This window comes from Propithecus coquereli, unplaced genomic scaffold, assembly GCF_000956105.1.
Source record: "Propithecus coquereli isolate 6110/MARCELLA unplaced genomic scaffold, Pcoq_1.0 Scaffold11, whole genome shotgun sequence".
NCBI lineage: Eukaryota > Metazoa > Chordata > Mammalia > Primates > Indriidae > Propithecus > Propithecus coquereli.
The window spans coordinates 8307538-8329360 of NW_012134969.1; the positions used below are offsets into that span (position 1 = coordinate 8307538).

The 21823-nt window shown below is 44.6% G+C and overlaps 1 protein-coding gene across 1 annotated transcript in view; it reads left to right on the forward strand.

Moving 5' to 3' along the window:
* The first annotated feature begins 915 nt into the window (after positions 1-915).
* LRCH1 (leucine-rich repeats and calponin homology (CH) domain containing 1) overlaps positions 916-21823 on the forward strand; it is a 185257-nt gene continuing 164349 nt past the window's right edge. Inside the window, exon 1 of the mRNA XM_012648354.1 lies at positions 916-1390. Within this exon, the coding sequence (XP_012503808.1) occupies positions 1087-1390 (304 nt within the window). The 5' untranslated portion in view covers positions 916-1086. The remainder of the gene's footprint in view (positions 1391-21823) is intronic.

A 21823-nucleotide genomic window follows, 5' to 3' on the forward strand; every position in this document is an offset into this window, starting at 1 on the left:
TCTCCTCTGAGCCGATGACAATGCTTTGCTCTCAGCCAAGAATCCGGTAGGAATCAAGGGCGACTATGTGTGCAGTCCATGCACGGCACGCAGATCATGCCATCCTTAAGTGCTGAGCCCATGAAATCACAAGTTCCAGCCTGTTGCCTAGGCCATCACACTACCGCGTTACCACTGTAAAGACGGGCTCCCCTACGCCAAGGGTTGTATTGTTTTCCTGCTGGACCCCCAGGCTCGTTTCCTCAAGCCTCTGACTGCAGGGGTGACCTTAGATAGGTTTCTTAACTTCCTCTGTAGACTGGGGCAGACAATTTTTTCCACTCGTGGTGTTCCTGGATTAATCATTTACGCAGACTACCTAGATCAGTGCCTGGTTCATTGTAAGCGCCCAAAGGCCAGAGAGCATCTTTTGGGCCGACCCCATAGTGAATAACTGCCTCTTGGGGAATTCTGGGTCAAACATCAAGAATAATTCGCAGAATTAAGACAACTCGAAATAACTCTCTCCTTCCCGTAACCTCTCAGTATTTCAAATGCCACCCACTGCCTCCCGCTGTTTTCTCAGACCACCTAAAGCCTCCTGTCCCCTAAAACCTCCTGGGCGGCAAAAGGAAACCCACAGGCGGCGCCTATCTGAAAGTCACCTCCGAGCAGCCCTCCGCGTACCCGGATTGCGGGGCGGGTCGCAGCGAAGCGGCGGGGACCAACCCGGCTCGGCGCAGAGGAAGGCTCGGGGCTGGAGAGACCGCGTGGGGGAAGGAGGAGGAGAGAGCAGGCGGCGGAGGAGGGGAGAGCCGCCGAGAGGAGGGAGCAGGGGCGGGCGGAGACACATGCGCGCTGCCGCCGCCGCCGCCGCAGTCCTTAGCTTCCCGGGGACAGGAAACCTTCAAGACCGAGCTGCTACTGCCGCCTCCCCGTCCGCCCCCCATTCTACGCGCCTGCCGCACCCTCCTCCCCTTCTTCCGGCGTCCCTGAGTGGAGTCCTGCGGGCGCGACGCAGCCCGAGTTGCCGTCTTTCCTCCCGGGCAAAGCTGTGACCCCCCCCACGCGGGAGCGGCGGGGCGGGGTGGGGGGGCCCGGGAGAAGATGGCGACGCCGGGAAGCGAACCCCAACCTTTCGTCCCCGCTCTCTCGGTATCTACTCTGCACCCACATCATCACCCCCACCCCCACCCCCACCACCACCATCAGCACCACGGAGGAACCGGAGCCAGCAGCGGGGCGGGCGGCGGCGGCAGCGGGGGCTTCAACCTGCCCTTGAACCGGGGTCTGGAGCGCGCGCTGGAGGAGGCGGCCAACTCTGGGGGGTTGAACCTCAGCGCCAGGAAATTGAAGGAATTTCCCCGGACCGCGGCCCCCGGGCACGACCTCTCGGACACGGTGCAGGCAGGTGAGAGAGGGCCGAGGGGCAGGCGGTGGGTGTGGGTGGGATGTCTGGGTGGCTGGCTGTCGTGCTTTCCCCGACGCTGTGGCCAGTCAGAAATCTGGTGTCGCTGGGGGGGCCATCGGCCCGTGCTCGCCCTAGGAAGGGACACGCGTGGGCGCGGGAGCAGCGGGCCGTGCAGAGGGCACGTTGGCCCCCGCCTCGCCCGGCGGGTCGGTGCCGGGAAAGCAGGGGTGCGCCGGGCCGCTGCGCCCGGGAGCGCGCGGGTCTCCGGCTCTCCACCCTGTGGCGGCTGCGCCGGGGAAGTGACCGCGGGACTGGGACTTGCGGGCGCGCAGTGGAAGTGGGAGGTTGCAGGCGTACGAGTCGGCTTCCTGGGCCCCGCGCAGGGGCTGGGAACCCGAGCGCTTACAGCCGCTTCTGCGCCTCCAACCAGTTCTAGGCGTCTGTGCACCAAGGCGTCGCCCATCCTGCTGGGGAGACCCAGACAAAGGTGGCACGCCCTCGGCCTGCCGAACCGAGGGCATCGGCGCGGTGCCTCGAGGCCCCCGCGGCGACATCACCGAGCGATCGGGCAACTTGGTGCGGCCCGCGAGGTGCCGAGGCTTCCTCTTCGTGCGCCTGTGAGAGGAAAGAGCCGCTGGGATTGTAGTGACCCGAATCGGCCGCCGCTTCGGAAGCGGTCGGCCCCCTCCTGCCTAGCCTTTCGCTCACCGCCCACGCAGTTGGGTTCCTGCCGCCGAGGCTACCTGGTTCTCAGTAACCCGATCTTTGCCGGGCCGCGGAAGGGACCGCATGGCATACTAAAAGAAAAGTAATTAAAGTGAGCTGGTTTTCCTGTGTGAGGCTGGCAAGTTGTAACTCGCGCCAATGAGCAGCATAACTTTTTCAAGTTATGTCATGTGTTGACATATTTCTGAAACGTCCGCCTTCTGTTTGGGAGTTCGAGTTGCAGGAGCTCGAGCTATAAACAGGGAGGAGGATGGTGGAATGGGATTCTGGCCTTGGGGTCTATACAGAACTGACCTGGTTTCCAACCATCCGGTTTAGCTCCTTGGGGGAGGGTTTGTATCATAGCAAGCGCCCAACATTTCCCCGGGCGGTGGGAGGCCCATTTGGAACCACTGCCCAGACCTCTCGGCTGTCATTGCCCCATGGAGTGAGTATCAGGCCCCTGGATCCTGGATGCCTTGACTCTCAGCGCAAGATCTCCCAGTTTCCTCTTACAGAGGAAGAAGAGGGTGAGCAAAGGGGCAGGCAGTGGGCTTTTGGAGGCTAGGTTTTCAATGCCCCTTTTCCCTTTAAATCAATAAACATTTATTTAGAGCCCTAATGAGTATTTAGATAGAGTTCTGAGTTCACTGGAGACAAAAGGGCTCTCTAGGGTCATTAAACTTTTAATTTGGATTTAGGGATAGTCAGGAATGGGAAAGAAAGAGGGAATTTCCAGAGCTGGGCTGTCAACAGCTGGAGAGTCTCTTTTGATAGGACCTCTTAGTTACATCTTCTCAAGTGGAAGTTATTCCAAGAATTGTCTGAATCATTAACTTAAAAAAAAATCTGTTATTCTACTTCCTTCTGCCATGGAGCTTACCATGAACTATAGAATGGTTAGATACGACTGCAGAAAATAGAGCTGGCATGACCGATAACATGTGTTCGTACAGTTCAGTAGGGGGGCTTCAAAGTTGTTCTTTTACTTCAGTTATGCTGACCATTATTTCCAAAGTTAGGCTTGCTGTGTTGGCATTTCTTTGAGAAGACCAATGCTTTTAAGAGCAGGGACCACATCTTTCAGCTGAGACCTTGCCATTTGAAGTATATGCTTCCAAATGTTTCTGTTTCTCTCTCGGCTTGTTTATGGCCAGCTTAGGTTGTGAGATTTGCAGTTTTTTAATTGAGCTATCTTGCACATGCTTAACCCTCAGAAAAATCTACAGGTTAAAATTCAGAGACATAATGTTAATTCCTCATCCAAAAATACAATATTAATTGGGCGAAGAGGAGCGGAAGGATGTCACCTAAGTTGTGTAGACACTTAAGACAATGCCATAAAGAGAGAAAAGTATTCAGGGTAACCAGTTATTTTACATGGAATTTGAATACCCAAATGTATTAAAGATTTGCTTCTGCAAAACGTCTTTGCCTTGGTCAAAAGCTGGCTGTAAATCATAGGCATTCTTCTCTTTGTTCTAAAGAAATATTTAGTTGATCACAGATTCTTACTTGGAAGAGCAGAAAGTAAAAGGAAGAGTTAAAGTTACCTCCAGTGTGCACAGTGTTGACATTTCCTACACATAAAGAGTTCAAGTAGAACTGAAAGTATGGTTAGTTAACATGTATAATAAAGATAATGGTTTCTCCTGGACTCATATTTAGTTTAAGAATCCCTCTTAAAATCAGAATGGCACATGAAGATCCTTAAGACCTAAGATGTAGAGTGAACTTTTCCATAAATTTTGTAAGACAGGGAGTGATATAGCAAGCTTTTTCTCATTGTTAAGTTGTATAAATACAGGCCATTTGGTTTATGTCTTCTAAAAAGTCACTTTTCTGGCAGCCACCTATGCAGAGCTGAAACAGTCTTAAAAACCAAGATGTAAGCACAGAAACAGAGTGGATATCTAAGCTGTCACTCAGTGCGTACACTTTATTCATGGGAAAAAACTCTCAGGCTTTCACTTCGAGCCTATTAATTTACTTATATTTGAGTCAAAAGTTTTGTTGTCAGATTCTAGTCTTTTAACAAGTGAGATGGGGAAGAAAAGACTGATCCGCACAGGCCCCCGTGGCACAGGTGTCACTGACTGAAAGGGACAAAAGAGCCATGATTAGCACTTGCTGGGTGCACTTCACTGTGTGCCAAATGCTTTGCCTGCATTTTTTCACTCAGTCCTCACTAGGAACCTGGTCATACCCTTATCTGCAGATAGGGAGATTGAGATGGAGACAAACCAGGTAATATGCTCAAGGTTATACCCCTACCCAGATGGCGGACCAGTGATTTGAACCCTGGTGGCCTCACTTTAGCGTTCACGTTCTTGACCATACTCCCCATTCAGCACAGGGAAGGGGTGGAGAGGTGCAGAATCTGGGAAGGTTTCTGGAGATGCATTCATTCAGCTTTCGTTCTACAGGTAGCTACTGAGCTCCATTAAGTGCACGCCACTGATCTAGGCACCCGGGACACAGCAGTGACCAGAAGAGAATCTCTGTATCCCTTCTTAGGGCTTTTCATTCTAATTGGAGGGCAACAGGGAAATAAATTAAGAAATAGATTTTGCAGGTTGAGTCGAAAGTGTTATAGGATAGATACAATATCTTTGTTTTATGAATACACAAGCTGCTTTGTATTGACTCAAGGTGGCTTGTAGCAAGAGCACAAATGATGACTAGTAATAAATATAAACTAAAGCATAAAATGGGGCCTGATGAAAAGAAGTACACAAATATGCACATCAGTAAAGCAAACGTTTTTTTTAGTGTTGATTTATTAAATAGTATTGTTTGGATGAAGAAATTCAAAGGGGTGTTTGTATGACTAAAATAAAGTGGGTTGAAAAGAGAAATAAAAAAAGTGTCTGCCTTAGGCTGATTGCAGAGGGTTCTAGAAAACAAAAAGGAAGCTCTTAGACGTAATGTGCAGAACACTCTTTGAAAGTTAAGGAAAGGGTGGAGTGTTTCATTGCCAGTATCTTTTTGAGGTGGCTGTAAGCAGGAAAGACTACATGAAGAGCTTATCCAGGCAGGAATACAGAAGTGCAGCATAAAAAATACCCATTTATGTGGGAGAGTTCTGTAGGAGATATGCAGAGTATAAGACAAGACAGGAACACATGAGAAGCTAATTAAGTAACAGGTCCAGGAAGCCACTGGAGACACAAGGCAGGTCGAGGTGAGTTGTCAAGTAGCACCGACGGACACTGTGTGCAGAATTCAGAGGAAAAGTTCACTTTGGTGAAGCTGATTAGGAAAGACTTTGCTAGCAGAGGTAGGATTTGGATCAGGTTTTGTAGGATGGATAGGATTTAGATAGAAGTACCCGTGAACACTCTGTGGTTGGAAAGATGGTTCCCAGGTGTGGAGTTAGAACCTGACAGTCTAAGATTCTATGAAGAAAAGAAGAAGAGAGGGCATTTAAACCTGTCTTTCTGGTCGTATCCTCCTACCCACTCCCACCTTAGAATGGGGTAACAGAGCACAGGCCTCCTATGACCCTTTAATTGAGGGCTTTGGCTATGGCTGAGGTCTGGGATTTGTCAGCCTCTGGGACTAATGCCCTAGACTGTGTGAGCTGTCTCTCTCAAATGTCTGTACAGACTGAAAGAATCTTCTCTGAGGTTTGTGGGCAGGCTTATCTCCTGAAGGCTGATTTTCCTCACCCCACTTCCATCCTGTAGCAATGGAATCCTTGGGATATTAACACTTTTTAATCATTGGAATTCACACAGACTTGATAAAGACATCAATTCGTTCTCAGCAACATACTCTGTTTCATAATTATGGTCTCAAACTCCTGGCCTTAAATAATCCTCTCTCCTCGACCTCCTAAAGTGCTAGGATTACAGGTGTAAGCCACCTCTTCTGGCCTATGTCCAGTTTTGAATTTTTTTTTTTTTTTACTATTAAATTTGTTAGTTATTTCTATTTATTTGTTTATTTTATAGACAGGGTCTCATTCTGTCACCCAGGCTGGAGTGGAGTGGTGTGATCACAGCTCACTGCAGCCTCAAACTCCTGGGCTTAAGCAATCTTCCTACCTCAGTCTCCTCAGTTGCTGGGACTATAGGTATCTGCCAGGAGGCCTTGCTAATTTTTAAAAATTTTTTTGTAGAGACTATATTGCCCAGGCTGGTCTCAAACTCCTGGACTTAAGTGATCCTTCCACCTCAGTCTCCCGAAGTGCTAGGATTATAGGCATGAGCCACTGTGCCTAGGCAAAATTTGTTGGTTACTGGTGTACCTGTCATTTACTGTGGTAGCCACTGTCGTGTAAATGTCTTTATTCATTACATGCACAGTTTTCTAAATACTCCTCCATTCATAAACTGTAAGTCATATCCTTTCCTTCCTATTATTATTTTTTTCTTTTGATCAGTTTCCTCCTTGTCAAGGTATAGAGAACTTCTAATATTAAATAAAAGCTTTTAGAGCAACTAAGGTAATATATACAGTGGTTCTGAATCATATCCAGATGTGCTCTTCCACATACATGTCTGTGGTATGGCAAACACAATCTCCACAAACATACATGCTATTCTCACCGCTTGCATTATAGGCTGCTTTGTTAAAAAGGCAAGAGCATACTAATAATGCTCCTAGACTACTAGCATATAATTATAGGCCAGGAAACCTCTGGGAATTTTTGGTCTGTGCCAGTTTATAAAGCAACAACCCAAGGTTTGACCTTCATCATTGAAATGATTCTCGTAGATAGTTCGTTAGTCACTGTAACATCTTATCTGATTTTTGGTGGGTGTATGATATTAGGCCAAAAATTAGCATCCCTATCATTTAAAAATTTTTATTTACATTATTGACTAAGAATTATTTTTGAGTTACGGTAGTGAACTGAAATTTTCCATGCCATGGTTTAGTAATTCTTTGGTATAGATAATTTTTGAAATCCATGTTGATGTCAACCGGTTCAGAAGTCAATTTCCGTTTGCCCTTGCTGTTCTTCTGGTGTGTAAATAGACTTTTTCTACCCTATTACTCAACTTCATCATTGTTTGTTTAAACATAAGTTGTTTCCCTCTTTTGTTTGTACTTTTATATTTCCTCCGCTTTTTCTTATGTATAAAGACTTTTTATATTTCAGCTGGGCAGTGTTTACTTACTCTTAACATCTCCCCATAATTATCTCCCCCCAGGTGTATGTACTTTTCCAGACACTTGGAAATTTAAATGGCAGAAATGCTGTTCAAGGTGGTTATGGGTTCATCAGGCCACAGGACTTGAGCTTTTGTTTAAACCTCACAAAAACCTGTTTGTGAGGCTACTTCCCAGATTTTGTTTGGTTTTTTGGAAAAATTGAATTCTGTCTTAGAGAGATGTAAGGGGAACCTGGCCTGGGTTTAGATGTAGAAATTCCAGCAATTTGTGAACTTTTCCAATGATTGTGTCAGTGGTTGTAATTAACGTAATTTGGTGTTAATTGCAGCAATTATTTCAAGTTACAAAATTACAATCTGTCATAAAAGTTTTCAGGATGTAAGACATGAAACCCAACTATATTTACATAGCTGATGTCTTTATTTATGCAAAACTCATGGGAAGCTTAGCTTCTGTTATTGCTACTATTCTTTTGTTGCATGAAAGTTTTTTTGCATCAGAATTTTGCTGTGAGATTTCAGATAATAAGAAAAGAAAAAAAAAGAAAAGAAAGATCAGAATTCCAAGTAAGACTTAGTGTAGGAAAACTAGGCCTACTAATATATATAGACTCAAGCTTGAAATACGCCTATGTTTGTCTTCATTTTAATTTAAGAGTTCAATGATACTGCTTCCATATTCTGTAGTAAGAAATAGTACATTTGGAAACCATCTGTTCCCATAAAGTAATTCAAAAATAGAGTGAGATTGTTTACATGAACAGAAAGTCGACGAACTGTGAGAATTTGGCTTCTCTTTCTTGCTCTAGCAATGCAATAGAAGGGAAATGCCTTTATAGTCAGATTTCTGGATATGTTCGCGGTTTTTCCCCAAATATATCCTCCTTCACTAGCCATAAAGGAGGATATGGCTGGGAATAAAAAATAAGAGGAGAACAATATGTTTGATTTGCGTAACAGAAATACTTCATTTTTTTTTGCTTGATAAGAAATTGCTCCTGTGTTAATATGATGTTCATGCTGAGGCAGCTCAACTTACTGTACCTGAAACTCTCACGGAATATTTTTAAGTCATTAGGGGCAGGTTATTTGATTTTGGGATCTTCCTAGATGTTTGCTTTTCTTTCTTCTGCTGTTTGCTTTTTTTCCCCTCAGTCCCTGTGCTGGAGGAGGACCTAACATGGGTGTGAGATGAAGCGGGAGCCGTCCAGCCCACTGTTTTCACCAAATGGGCAGAAAGAGGCCCCCATCTTATTTTTTTCTAATCTTCTGGCTTCTCACATGGCCTTGCTTTTGACAGCAGACCCCTGCAGTGAAGTGTGGAAGGCTTTGCCACACGATGTATCCCTCTATTATTACTCTTTCTTATTTTTGATGTTTATGCCATGCAGCGTGAGGAGTAGCATCAGTATGTCTGACCCGGTTCAATCAGCTTAGCTCTGATTTAACTCACTTTATCTCTGCAGGCAACAGTGACAATTCAAAGATAGCACCATCAGCCGACTGCCTGACTTGCCCTTCCTCTTGATTGCCTTCATTTTGCTTTTCCAAGTCATTTACTTCTTGTCTCTTGCCTCCCTGCCCTGTAAGATTCTACTGCCCTCACTCCCATTAGTCCCCAGGCCTGCTCAAAACAAAATCTCCTTACCAGCCTCTCCTTGCAGATCTCAGCACTGAATCATGTGTAGCCTTAAGGCATCTTTGCATTATTTCCTTATGGCAGTTTTATTTTGTTTTATTGCCCTCCCCTTTGGTACTTCCCATGTTTAAGCCTTTCCCTCCTTCGTTGGCCTGTGAGATTAGGCTAGATAAGACTTTTCTTGATTTTTGTATATGCCTTCTATGCTAGCACAGAAAATGCTGGGTAAACATCCTACTCTTGGTCTTTGCACTTTTGGTCCTTTGCCTTGGATCTACCCTGAAGCCATACCCTGCTTGTGCACGTTTTGCTGGTCTGCTGTCATTTTCCTGGTGCTGACCCAATTTTTCTCACATGGCATCTTTTTACTTCTCAGCATCGCCCACTGTACACTGGGTGGCTTAAATGACAGAAATTTATTTTCATGTAGGTCTGGAGGCTAGAAGTCAAAGATCAAGGTGTTGGCAGGTTTGGCTTCTACTAAGGCCTCTCTCTGGGCTGGCAGCTGGTGGTCTTCTTGCTTCCTCTTCACATGGCTGTTCTCTGTGTGCACACATCCCTGGTCTCTCTTCGTGAGTCCAAATTTGCTCTTCTGATAAGGACACCAGTCAGATTGAATTAGGGCCCACCCATAGGACCTCATGTAACCTTAATTACCTCTTTAAAGGCCCTATCTCTAAATATAGTCACATTCTCAGGCGCGAGGTGTTAGTGTTTTCATGTGAATTTTGAGGGTCACAGTTCAGCCCATAACACCCACTCACTCACCCCTGCTGTAGCTGGTAGCTACTGCTCCTCCCCCAGCCTGCGTAAACTGACCTTGGACTTGTACAAGGCTGACCTTAATGCCGCCCTTGTACTAGGCCAGGGATGGACCTGTTTGTTCACCATCCTGTCCTCAGGATCTAGCCCAGCTCTCACTAGCTACCTACACGGCCCATGGTTAAGAGTCTCAGGAAATGCTACTGAGCACATATAGAATGTGTAAGTATTATTTATATTCTTTGACAGTTTGGGAGGATGGTAGCATAGGCAGTATTTGTTATTCCGCACTGCATGTGAGGAAACTGAGGCAGGATGTTGAAATGATTTTCCTTGGGTTATGCTGCTAGTCAGTGGTTGCGTCAGGACCACATCTGTTGAGTTTTTATGCTGTTTCCATTCATTCCTCAGCCTAACATTGCTCTCAGTTCCGATTGGATTTAAAAGCTTTTCCAGATTTTTTTTAAAAAAATTGACCACCTTTTCATGCTCTTGGCAAAAAACCAATTTGTGAATCCTTTTATGTTCTTGGCAACTGCTCGGAAGATGTATATCAAACACTTCTTTAAGAAGTGAGAAAATGTCTACGAGGAGGCAGAGCTTTAGAAGTAAATGCATAGATTCAAACGTATCTCTTCTTTTCTCACTGTTTAACTGGCATCCTGCATTTATTTTGGACTTTAATCCAAAGTAATTTCATTGAGAACGCTGTGATAGGTTCAGCATCGCCCTGGGGATGCTGATGGGGAGCGGAAGTGGGGGGAGGATAATGTCTGTTAGGGCAGAATCACATCTAGGGCCAGGCTCCTTCAGAATGTTTCCTCATTCAGTCCTGAAAACACCACGACAAGTAGGTAGAATTGTCTGTTACTGAGAAGGGAATTTATCAGTTAGGCCATCCGAGTACATTTGTAGAGCCAGTAAAGCCGGAGCCAAATTTGAACTTGAACTCTTGTTGAAGAAGCACAGGAACCTCCTCTATTTCAGTGTCACTGAATATTTACAGCCCGAGGAACAGAGCAGAGAAAGAGATTTTGCAGATGAGAATCAAGCCCAGGGCATTTTGATGGATGGTCCTTGGTGTGGCTTAGAGATTTCGGAGTCTGTTCCTGAGTAGGACCCAGACTCCCAACTAATGTGATTTCCCCCACAAATTTGAAAATGAGCGCAGAGGACCAGGCGGGGAGTCCCAGCCCTAATCCTCACCTGCTTATAATGGTCAGGTATCAGCTCCATTTCTAAGAATTGTGTTTTAAAGCAAACAACAATTGTTTTAAAAATTCTTCAAGGTGTCTGTTACTAAAAAATGTAGGTAGACATTTGGGTTTTTAGTTTTGGTATAAACTTTTCTCATTAAACTTTATAATATATAAATTAATTAAACAGTCCATTGACATTTTACTAGATTTTATTCCCTCCCATGAGAAATGAACAAATAGCCATTGGGTGAGAGACCAAGTTTATTTTCTAGACGATTACTTTTGGGATACAAGTGCATACATTCCAAAAAGCTGTTTTATTAAGTAATAAGGATCATTGATTTGATTTCTAAAAATATGTTTTATTTTGTAATAAAGATCCTTTAGCACATTAATTGCATTTACAATCTTATAGACGAAATAGGGTAGCACAAGATTATGGATAGAAACCCAGAATTTTTTGCATGTATGCAAATTGAATGTGATTTAAAGGAATTGGTGCAATTGAAGCCAAATAGGTCTCTTTTTGTGCAGTTCCCCCAAGGAGGTCAGATGATAATCTCTGCTTGCAATTTAGGGCAATTATGTGTTTTTCCCTTGCCTTTAGAAATAAATCCAAGTTAATTTTAGTCGTAGTAGTCATTCCAGTGTTATAAGCTTGTCATAAACTTAGCTATGGTTTGTTCAGATATTTGCAATTAATGCCTTCTTGTATCTATGCAGTACTTTAAATGGTGCTATGCTATAACCGTGTGAGTACAAATATGCCTAAATCTGATGTATTTTATGCAATTCAATTGGCAGCTGTGAAGACTTGCTTTTGCCCCTCCCTCCCCTCCACAGCAAAGTCCTTGGAATCAGTATGGTAATGAAGACTTGTCTTAATGTGAAATTTGCACAGTGGGAGTTCTGAGGTAATGTGCCCTGATAGAGCCCTTAATGTCTGCCTCATAGGAGGGTGAGTGACAAAGACAATATCACCCAGCTAAGTGCTGTCACAATCAGGCAGCCTGGGTCTTTCTCAAGTGGGTTCATAGTTTCCGCGTGCGCTCTCTTGTGTCTCTGTGTCTCCGACCCTCCTCTCTTTGGGCAGTTTATGTGTAATCTCTTAATACCACGTGGTAGATTGGGTTGGACAAACCCCATCACCCTTAGATAAAAGACTTCAGCTTTTGGGCATATATTACTTTGCATAAGTCTCTGCAACACTCTTTCGTTTTTTGAGAGAACATAGTAGGTCTCTGTGGACATCACAAGAGATGCTATTAGAGGATGGTCATGAGTAGTGTGATCCTAATCCAAGTTTGCCGGGGACCGTCTGAGTTTATACTTCTCGCCCTGGCCTAGTTAATAATGACACCTCCTTTTAACACATCCTGGTTTGGATAAGTTACATGGTCACCTCACCCATATGGGATGTGGAAGACGGTAGAAACTGTCTTTTAAGAATAAATTGAAATGGGGACAAGTGAAGTGACTTGCCCATGTCCATGCAGTGTCAGATTATGTCCAGATTCGAACCAGTTTATCCTGGTCATCTGTGTCGGCTGCCCATACTGCTGTCCTTTGAGGAATTACTATGCTTGGCTGGTTTCTCTTTTTAACTTTCATGCCAAGACACCCTCTCGGTGAAGTCTTCTGCATTTATCATGAATTTTTGCTGGCAAAGTACAGCAATTACTTTGCCTACTAAAATTATGAAATATTACATACATAGAAAGGCGTCTGTGCATCATGCAGACATGATTTAAATAATGGCAATCAAAGAGACATAGTGACAGAAAGTGGATAGAAAGCTGGGACTGGAGGTGCAGAGGTGATTGCCTGGGAAGGGACACAGAGGGGATGGAAATGTTCTGTGTCTTAGTTGTAATGGTGACAACACAGGTGTATGCATTTGTCAGAACTCAGTGAACTCTGCCCTTAATATGGGTGCATTTTATTGCAGGTAATTCATATTAAATACCTTTATAAAGTAGACTAAAAATACACCTGTGTACCCACTATCCAACTTAAAAAGTAGAACATTTCCAATACCTTTTTAGCTTTCTGCTTGCTGCTGATTCCTGTTGCCAAGCTGTTTTAAAAAGCAGAATTAACTGGGGCTTTATGGCTGAATTAGTGCCTACTGTTAGAAGACGGATAGTTCTATTTTAGTGGGCAGGTTCTTTGATTTTCATTTTCCTTATTTTGAAACAGCTTGTTAACCCTCTTTAGGTAGTTTTACTCATAAGATATTCCAATTCTGTTTTTAACAAGTGGCATTTTATTTTACTGATAGAAAAAGCTCATGTTGTACCACGTTTCCTAGGATCACTGGGATGATGTTAGCTAATGCAGTCCAAGGCCTAAGAGCATTTGTTGTGCGCCTACTGGATGCCAGACACTTTGCAGACATGATCTCATTTCTCCCCTGAGCCTATAAAATAGGCATCACTCACCTCAAATTTCCTTACGTGAGGAACTGAGATTCATAGATGCTAAGAAGCTTGCCCAGGATCCCCACACAGAAGTGGAGGAGTCAGGGGTTGAACCCCTGTTGTCTGAGCATGCTGTCAGTGTAGAGAACTGCCCTTTGCTGGGGAGAGTCGAGCACTTGGCTGGCTCCCCTGCTTATATCCTGTAGCACTGGACCACGTGGCGTATCATTTCCAAACTTCCTAAATCACAACTGTGACCCTGCACACTCCTGCGTGTGGCTCTCTCCTGCCTGCCCACCCAGGCCGGCTCAGCTGCCTGACAGCAGATCCCCAGGGCCTCTGGAATGTGGCGCCACCCTGCTTATCCTACTGGGTTTTCCTCTCGCCCTCCTCAAGGGCCTCTGTGGCTCCAGCTGCCTTTTTTTTAAATGTCCCCATATGTTTCAGGTTAAGTGCCTCTACTTTGCCTTTGTTTGTATCTTTTCTTTTCTCATTGCACTCGCCAAATAAAATAAAACAGAAACAGCAGCATCAACAATAATAAACCCAAGTTCTCCAATCCCTATCAGCCATCTCAGAATCTCAACTCCTACCTCTCTGGGATGCCCCAAACTCCAGCTTCCCTCTCCCTCACTCACCTCCATCTTTTGGTCTATAACAGACAGTTTACAATGATTGAGTCCTTAATTGTTCTTTAATTTCCTGTCTTTTCTCTCCACTTAATAATAATAACAATAAAAATGATAATTGTTTTATTTATTGAGTCAGATATTGTCTTTTCCACTTTACGTGGCTTCCTCTGATTCTCAAAACAATCTTAGGAGGTAAGTACACATTTTCTCCCCATTTGACAGATTGGAAAATTGAGGCTCCAAGAGAAATGCCTGAGATCACATAGCTACTAAGCAGAGGGACTGGGATTCAAAGCCAGTGTGATCTGAGTTTGACTACTCTTTGTAAACTCCTTACAAATGCCTTGGTGGGTGCAGAAAAGAAAGGAAACTGACATTTACTGTGCTTTTCCTGTGGCGTGGAGTGGAGGTGGATTAACGTATTATCTCACGTGATCCTTACCCTAGTGCTAAGCATTAGTTATGGTCTCCAAAAAACTGAAGCTCTATATTAAGAATTAACTCACAGTCACAGAGCTGGTAAGTGGAGAGATCAAAATTAAACTAGACCTTTCTGCCCCTAGAGATGCTCCACTGTGTGCATGAGGAACTCGTTCTTTATTTCTTTTTTTATTCTCTGCATGGCCTAGCATAAGGCTGGATATTAGTGAAACTTTCCAATCAGTTATAGGTTAATTTAAAAAAATCAAAGGTTCCTTTTATTCTATTAGAAGTATGAGCCTATCAGGTAGTAGGGACGAGTAGAACCCATAAAGAATGTTGCATTTTTAGAAGAGACAATGTAAAAACAAAGATGAGGTGAGATAGAGCTCATCCTTCAAAGTAACTCACTATTTTAAAAAAACCCAAGCCTACAAAAAAGAAACTCCTTTATGTTCTAAAAATATGCTACAATATGTTAGACTTTTGGTGCTCAGAACACCCCTCCCTTAACTGCCCACTGGTCTTGTGCCTCTTGGCTGTTCGTGCAAGTAACTCAGCATGAAGAAAGGACAGATCTGCATCAGATACAGTTCCTGGGCCTTGGAATATGTCCCCCACTTTTGTTTTTATCAGCAGAGTGTTACTATTGAGCGCGCTGTGTGCCAAGAGAACAGTTGTCGGTGGTATTTGCAGTGATGCACGTTAGCACAGTGCCAGGGATTCAAGGGTAGACTTTTAAGTGAAGACGGGCAATGACTGTCTTCTACCCTTTGCTTTTCGTGCTCAGTGACTGGAGAAATGCTAGCCGTGTGTGCTGGGTTTCTCAGAGTGGGCTAGCTGTGTCATTTCCAAGGGCTATGGCGCTTCCGAGCATCGTGTGACGGTGAAAGCTCTCCCAGAGTGATGAAATGCCAAAGGGCTCAAATCGCGATGTCTTTGTTCACTGGCTCCCATGCCTTTCTTGCTGTTACCATCCATGAGGTTTAAAATCATCGCAGCTGTCGAGGTAATGGCCTTGGAGTCCAACAGATCAAGGTCAAATTCCAGTTCCATCGCTTAATAGTTGGGTGACTTTGGGCCATTCATGCACCTCTCTGAGCTTCTGATTTCTCATCTGTAAAGTGAAAGCAATATAGCTTATCTCATGGGGTTGCTGTGATGGTTGACAAATGTGTGTGTGTGTGTGTGTGTGTGTGTGTGTGTGTGAGAGAGAGAGAGAGAGAGAGAGAGAGAGAGAGAGAGAGAGAGATTGGTAGTAGCTGTGTTTTGAACTGTGGTGCCCACAAAGGGGGGAGCTATTTTTGGAGAAGGGTCTTCTGACTGCTCCCAATCCTCACCCATGCTGGGGACATGCATCTGTCTCTGTCACTAGTCTGGGAACATGTCTCTTGTTGGATACAGCTGTCTTTCTGTTCCCTTGGTCTGCCAGCATGGGGCTGAGGCCACTCCCTGCACTCCTCTTCCTCCTTGTACCGCAATCCCAGGCGGTGCCTGGGACTCCCTCTCCCGGCTGTCCCCCCAGCTCGAAGCTTGCTGCTCTTTGAGGGGAGGGCTTTGAGTCTCTTTCCCAGGCTTCAGGAGCAGGTCCTCTGAAGCTATAGTCCCCTGACCAGATATGTCTATCATTTTATTGGAACCATCCTGAGACTTAGTGCAACACTTCTCTCAGCTCTGTGACTTTAATTTGACAACTTTAATATGACAGCCTGTCATATGGCGTGGTGTCTTAGCTCTTGGTGAAAGATAAAATGAATGAGTGAAAGAGAGCAAGAGAGAAAGAGAGAGAAATAGGTGCCAATTTATTTCATTTATGAAAGAGAGAGCAGGATGATCTAAAAGCTAATTCTGCATAGCAATATGACTACCTCGCACTGGTGATTCTTAATGGATAGGTGTATAGTTTGAAAAAATATTTATGCCCATATTTTCATTATATTGACTAAAGACAAAAAGCTCAACAAAATCTTCCAACTTGTAGGGTGGTGCAGAAGATAGAGTGAGAAGGTAGTGCCCGGGCGTGGGTAAAAGAAGGCACTAAAACGTTGTAAAGACTTTAAAAAGCTTCCTGAAGTTTCTGCATTCACACCCACGTTTCATAAATTAAGACGTGCTGCATTATTTTGTTTATTCATTCATTCATCAAACAAATATTTATTCTCTAGTATGTGAAAACTGCTACGAGCTCGCCCCTTCCCACTGCCTCCGACCGCGTGTGATAAAGACAGCAGTGTGCTTGGTGGCTTGGGACTGCATTGCCTGGGTTAGTGTTCCTGCTCCTCCATCTCCTGGCCAAGTGACTTTGGGCAAGTTCCATAACTTCTCGGTGCTCTAGTTGCCTCATTTGTAAATAGAAACGATAACAGTACCTGTCTCAGAGGGCTTTTGGGAGTTGAATGTGCAAAGAGCACAGAGCAGTGCCTGGCATCTGAGAGACACGAAATAAATGTTCACTGTTATTATTTGTTTCTGACATATTTGTTTGCTTCTTTATCTCATTCTCCCCCTCCATCACTAAATGCCGAGAGAGACCTTGTTTTTTCTTTTGTTTTGTGACTAGTATCTCTAGTTCCTAGGACAGACAGTGTCTGGCCCAGGGTCGGAGCTTAGTGAATATCTGAGCTCAATAGATGAATAAATGGCTGGATGAATGAACGGAATGAATGGAGGCCAGGCTCCATACTGGCTGCGTCAGAGATGAGACAGTCGTGAACAAACACGGTGCCTGCTTTTTGGAGCTGCCAGTTAGTCAAGTGAAGGAGAAACCTAGAGATTTATAATGACAGCAGGTCATGTGTGACATGCAAGGGGAGAACAGGGTGGGACTCTTCCGCAATACAGGATCAGGGAAGAAGTGGCATTTCCAGACTATTTTGGGTGGTTGACTGATAAACAGAACCACTTTTTTTCCTTCATCCATTTGAGGGCCTAAAATAATTATTTGTGGGTTTCCTCTTCTGCTTTTTAAAGCATTTCCATCTCAATTATTCCCTCTCTTAAACATATAAACTTTTATGTGCGTGTTCTAAAGGGAGGTAAACAAATTTTAATGATTTAAAAGGTTTTTAAAAAGTTGACCCATGTAACTTAAAACTGATTGTAAAACACTTGTTTACTTATGGTTATCTGGAATTAGTTTATGCTTTTTTCCTCATTTTTATTTCTCATAACTTAAAACTGATTATGAAACACTCACTTGTTTACTTTTGATGGTCTGGAATTAGTTTGTGTATGTGTGTTTTTCTCATTTTGGTATATGGATGGTTATTGGTTTTCCCCTGATCTTTTCCTTCTCTGGATAAATTCAGACAGCAGAATTCTTTTTGGCAATGGTAAGAATAAAGACTCAGCTCAGTCTTAGTCTTTGGATGAGGTTTACAGGAAATATTTACAAGTACGTCCTGGAATATTGAACTAACAGGTTCTTTTGGCCAATGGATAGGAGATAAACGAAAAATTTCAAGCTAAAATACACCTGATGGACGAGAATCACCTTCTTTTAACGGGTAGCAATCTCATTAGGGTCTGCTCTTCTTTCCACTCGTGTCCTACTTTGTTAATGAGTCTGACCATCGCAGCAGAGAACTGCTGGAAAGGACGCTGTGTGGCTGGTGCCCTCAGCACAGAGGATAATGTTCCCTGCTGTAGAGTAGTCGTTTTTCTAGGTGTGCAGTTTAAGCTCATCTATGCACCCCAAACATTGGTGAAGAGAGCCTGCTGCAGGGCTTAGCATCACAGAACCACAAGATGTGTGTATGGTTATCTAAATACAGGACTCTTTTTTTTAATTTCAGAATATTACGGGGGTACAAACGTTTAGGTTACATAAATTGCCGTTGCAATGCCTGAGTCAGAGCTACAGCATGCCCATACCCCAGATAGTGCGCACCACACCCATTAAGTGAGAATTGACCCATGGTCACCTCCCCCCTCCACCTCCCCGACACCCGACGAATGTTACTTCCATATGTGCACATAAGTGTTGATCAGTTAATACCAATTTGATGGTGAGTACATGTGGTGCTTGTTTTTCCATTCTCGTGATACTTCACTTACAAAGAACTCTTATTGCAACCTTGTGGCTCTGACAGTAGAATTGGGCTTGGGAGGGCTTTCTCATTCATGTGTCGTGCACACAAATGATTCTGTCTCCAAGTTGAAGGACACATTGCTCTGCAGCATGAATCCAAAAAATTAAAAGCTGTGCGTGAGAGAGTATGTGCGCGCGTCTGCTGGTGGTGGGGGCGTCTCGTGCCCACTTGTAAAAATCCTCAGGCAGGGGTTTCCAAAGCATTGCGTAGGGTTTGTTGTTTTTCAGCTTCTTGTGTTGACTAGGTGTCAGCAATGCTTCTTCAACCTTGGGCAATGCCTTGAAAACAGAGATCAACGTGTGTCATGGGATGGATTTAAATGGAATTGAATGATGCAGAAACCACTGCCCAATTTATATTTAGGTACGTAATGTTTTTCTTTTTTCTTCTCTCTCTCTCTCTTTTTAAATTTTCCCTGTAAGAAGTTCTTTTTGGCTGAAATGAGAGAGTGAAGCAGTCCTCTGAGTCCTTGAGCTGATGCTTTTGGTGAAATAGCGAAGATTGGTGGAGAAGTCCATAGGGAGAGGGAATGAACATGATTAACAGCAATAAAGGAGGAAACCCCTGGCAGGAATGATACAGAATAGTACATCATCTGAAAGTGACTAATATTTGACTTTGGAATGCATTTTTATTTTTGGCAGTGGATTTACCTCCCTCGGTCCTGCCTGGACAAACGTCGGAATTAGTCAGCATTCCTTAAGCACATGCCGATTATGGCCAAAGAAAGTGGCAGCCTTAAGGCTTGCTGGTGACCAGGAGAAAGCCAGATGGATTAGACATTTGCCGTGGACCTCGTGTTCATGTAACCTCTAGGGCGGTGGCCTGAGCTGGAGAAACAAGAAACTCAAAGGCACTTTTAGCGAGGTTCTCACGAATGGCAGCATACTTTAATACTAGTGCTCCTTTTAGCCAGGCCCTAAATGAGAAGGTCTTGTTCTAATTTTTTTTCCCCATAGACTTCAGGTTGTCAGTGTAACACTCGTTAGAATTCCCAAGTGAAACAGTTTAAATGCCTTTGCATCTGACTGCTAGGAGTCCTGACTGAAGTGTGTCAGTTGCTGCTGAACTCAATAGAAACGACAGCATTCTTTACGGTGATTATCTATGTATAGTTTGAGACCGAGGAAAGCTATTACATCATGGTCACATTGCCGTTGTTGGTTACAGCTCTGGGATTTAAGTGTTGTCTACTTTGGTGCCCTTTGAAAAGTTGGGGAGACATACAAGTTCTCTAGGTGTTCTCGACTTCACCCACCCAGGATCAGAGGGTCCCTTCTGTGGTCTCATAGAATTTTATACTTGACCTTTACCATACTCTTGCTGTGGAATTGCCTTCTTTATTTGTCCCCAGCATCCCAGCACAGCGCTCCGCCCACATTGGCATTTGTATTAGTTTTTCATTACTTTGTAAGAAATTGCCTCAAACTTAGTAACTTAAAACAACACACAGTAGTTATCTCACAGGTTCTGTGGGTCAGGAGTCCAGACACAGCCTAGCTGGGCACTCTACTCAGGGTCTCCGCAGACTGTCATCAGGGTGTTTGCTGGGGCTTCTCTCATGTGAAGCTTGGAGTCCTCTTCCTAGCGGTCGAGGTTATTGGCAGAGTTCAGTCCCTCGTGGTGGCAGAACTCCCGGTGGTGGCTTTTTCCTTCTAGGCCAGCAGGAGAATATCTCTGACCTCAGGGTGGGTCCCAGTCCCTCCTTTAAAGGCATCACCTGATTAGGTCAGGCCCACTCAGGATCATTCAAAGTCAACGGATTAGGGACCTTAATTATATTTGCAAAATCCCTTTGCGGTGTGAGATGACATAATTATTGAGGTAATAGCCCATCATATTCACAGGTCCCACCCACCCACCCTCAAGGGGAGGGGGTGCAGATAAAGTGTTGAAACAGCGAATGAATGAAATGAATGAATTCTCATAGGTGGCAATACAGTAACTAACTTTCGTGTAGAATGGGAGCAGGTCTGGAGTTCCTTATTGCTGAATGCAGTTGCAAGCAGTTAATCCTTAGTGAACTGCGTCCCAGTAACTGTAGACAAACAGAAGAGAAGAAACAGCAAGAAAGGAAGAAAGGAAAAGCAGAAGCACTTCCAAGGAAATCGTAAATCGCAGGCTGATTGCAGAGGGCGGTTCCGAGGAGTTCTCCCCACCCCCCAGGCTGCTGCCCTTTACAGTTGCTCAGAAACTAAGAGCTGTGTCTCCTCCGTGCTGCTCCTGTGGCATAGCCACTGGAGACACAGAAGGGCGGAGGCGCCCAGTTAAGGGAAACCCCTTTAGCTTTGCTTTTAGTTTCCAGAGATTGAGTCTCTGCCTTAGGCTGAAAGAAAAAGCTAGTGCGGATCTTTATTTGCCACCTTATAACCACATGCACATGTGGCCACCTCTCAGACTCCTCCGGCAGTGAGATGCATTAGGTGTGGAAAGGAAGCCTTAATTTCAAATCTCCTGGCTGCGGCTAGCTTTAAAATCAAATGGAACAGTGGCCGTCTGTATTTAATTTGGAAGAGCAGAAAGGATACGTGCTTTGTGGCGCCTGCATGGTGAAAGTCTCCATGACTTAATACCGCTCTGCCCAACCTTAGAAGCTTCCCATGCAGACAATGGCCCAGCTTCCCCAACAGTTCCAGGGCCTGGGTGCCACCTTGTGTAAACATTGTTGCTTTTAGTGCATCATAGAGGCAAGCAGATGACACATTAATAGCAGCTGGAGGATCTCATTAAAATTCGGAGGAAAATATGAGGGCTGGAGCCTGGTAATGTACAGACAGTAAAAGCCTTTGTCTTGTCTGATTAACAACTGGATGCATTGAGGGCCTTTCTGGATGGTAAGAACCAGCATTTCAACTGGAAGTACCATGTTACTCTGCTTTAGAATAGCCTATCCCTGTTTTTTCAATTCCCTTGTTCCCTCCAAAAATAGTATGCTGGTCCTTTGGACTCTCTTGAGAACTGAAACAGCTCAGTGGCCAAGGCCGTCCCTGCGAGCTGGTGCAGAAACGACAGTTGCTAGCTTGGATTCGGAGACATCTGAATTATGCAGTCAGATGGTGGGAGCTGGATATACAGGGTGTGGCCCTTGTGCCAGAAAGGACAGGGAAACACACGCTAGGGGAGCTCCCTTGGGGGGCGAGGCATTCTCTTATTTTTATTAATGTTTTTAACTGGTACAGCCAGACTGCAGCCTCCCAACTCTGCAGAGAAAACCTAAGGCTGATGAAAGTTCTCTCCCTTGGCCGGGCGCGGTGGCTCACGCCTGTAATCCTAGCACTCTGGGAGGCCGAGGCGGGAGGATTGTTTGAGCTCAGGAGTTCAAAACCAGCCTGAGCAAGAGTGAGACCCCGTCTCTACTAAAAGTAGAAAGAAATTAATCGGACAACTAAAAATACATAGAAAAAATTAGCCGGGCATGGTGGCGCATGCCTGTAGTCCCAGC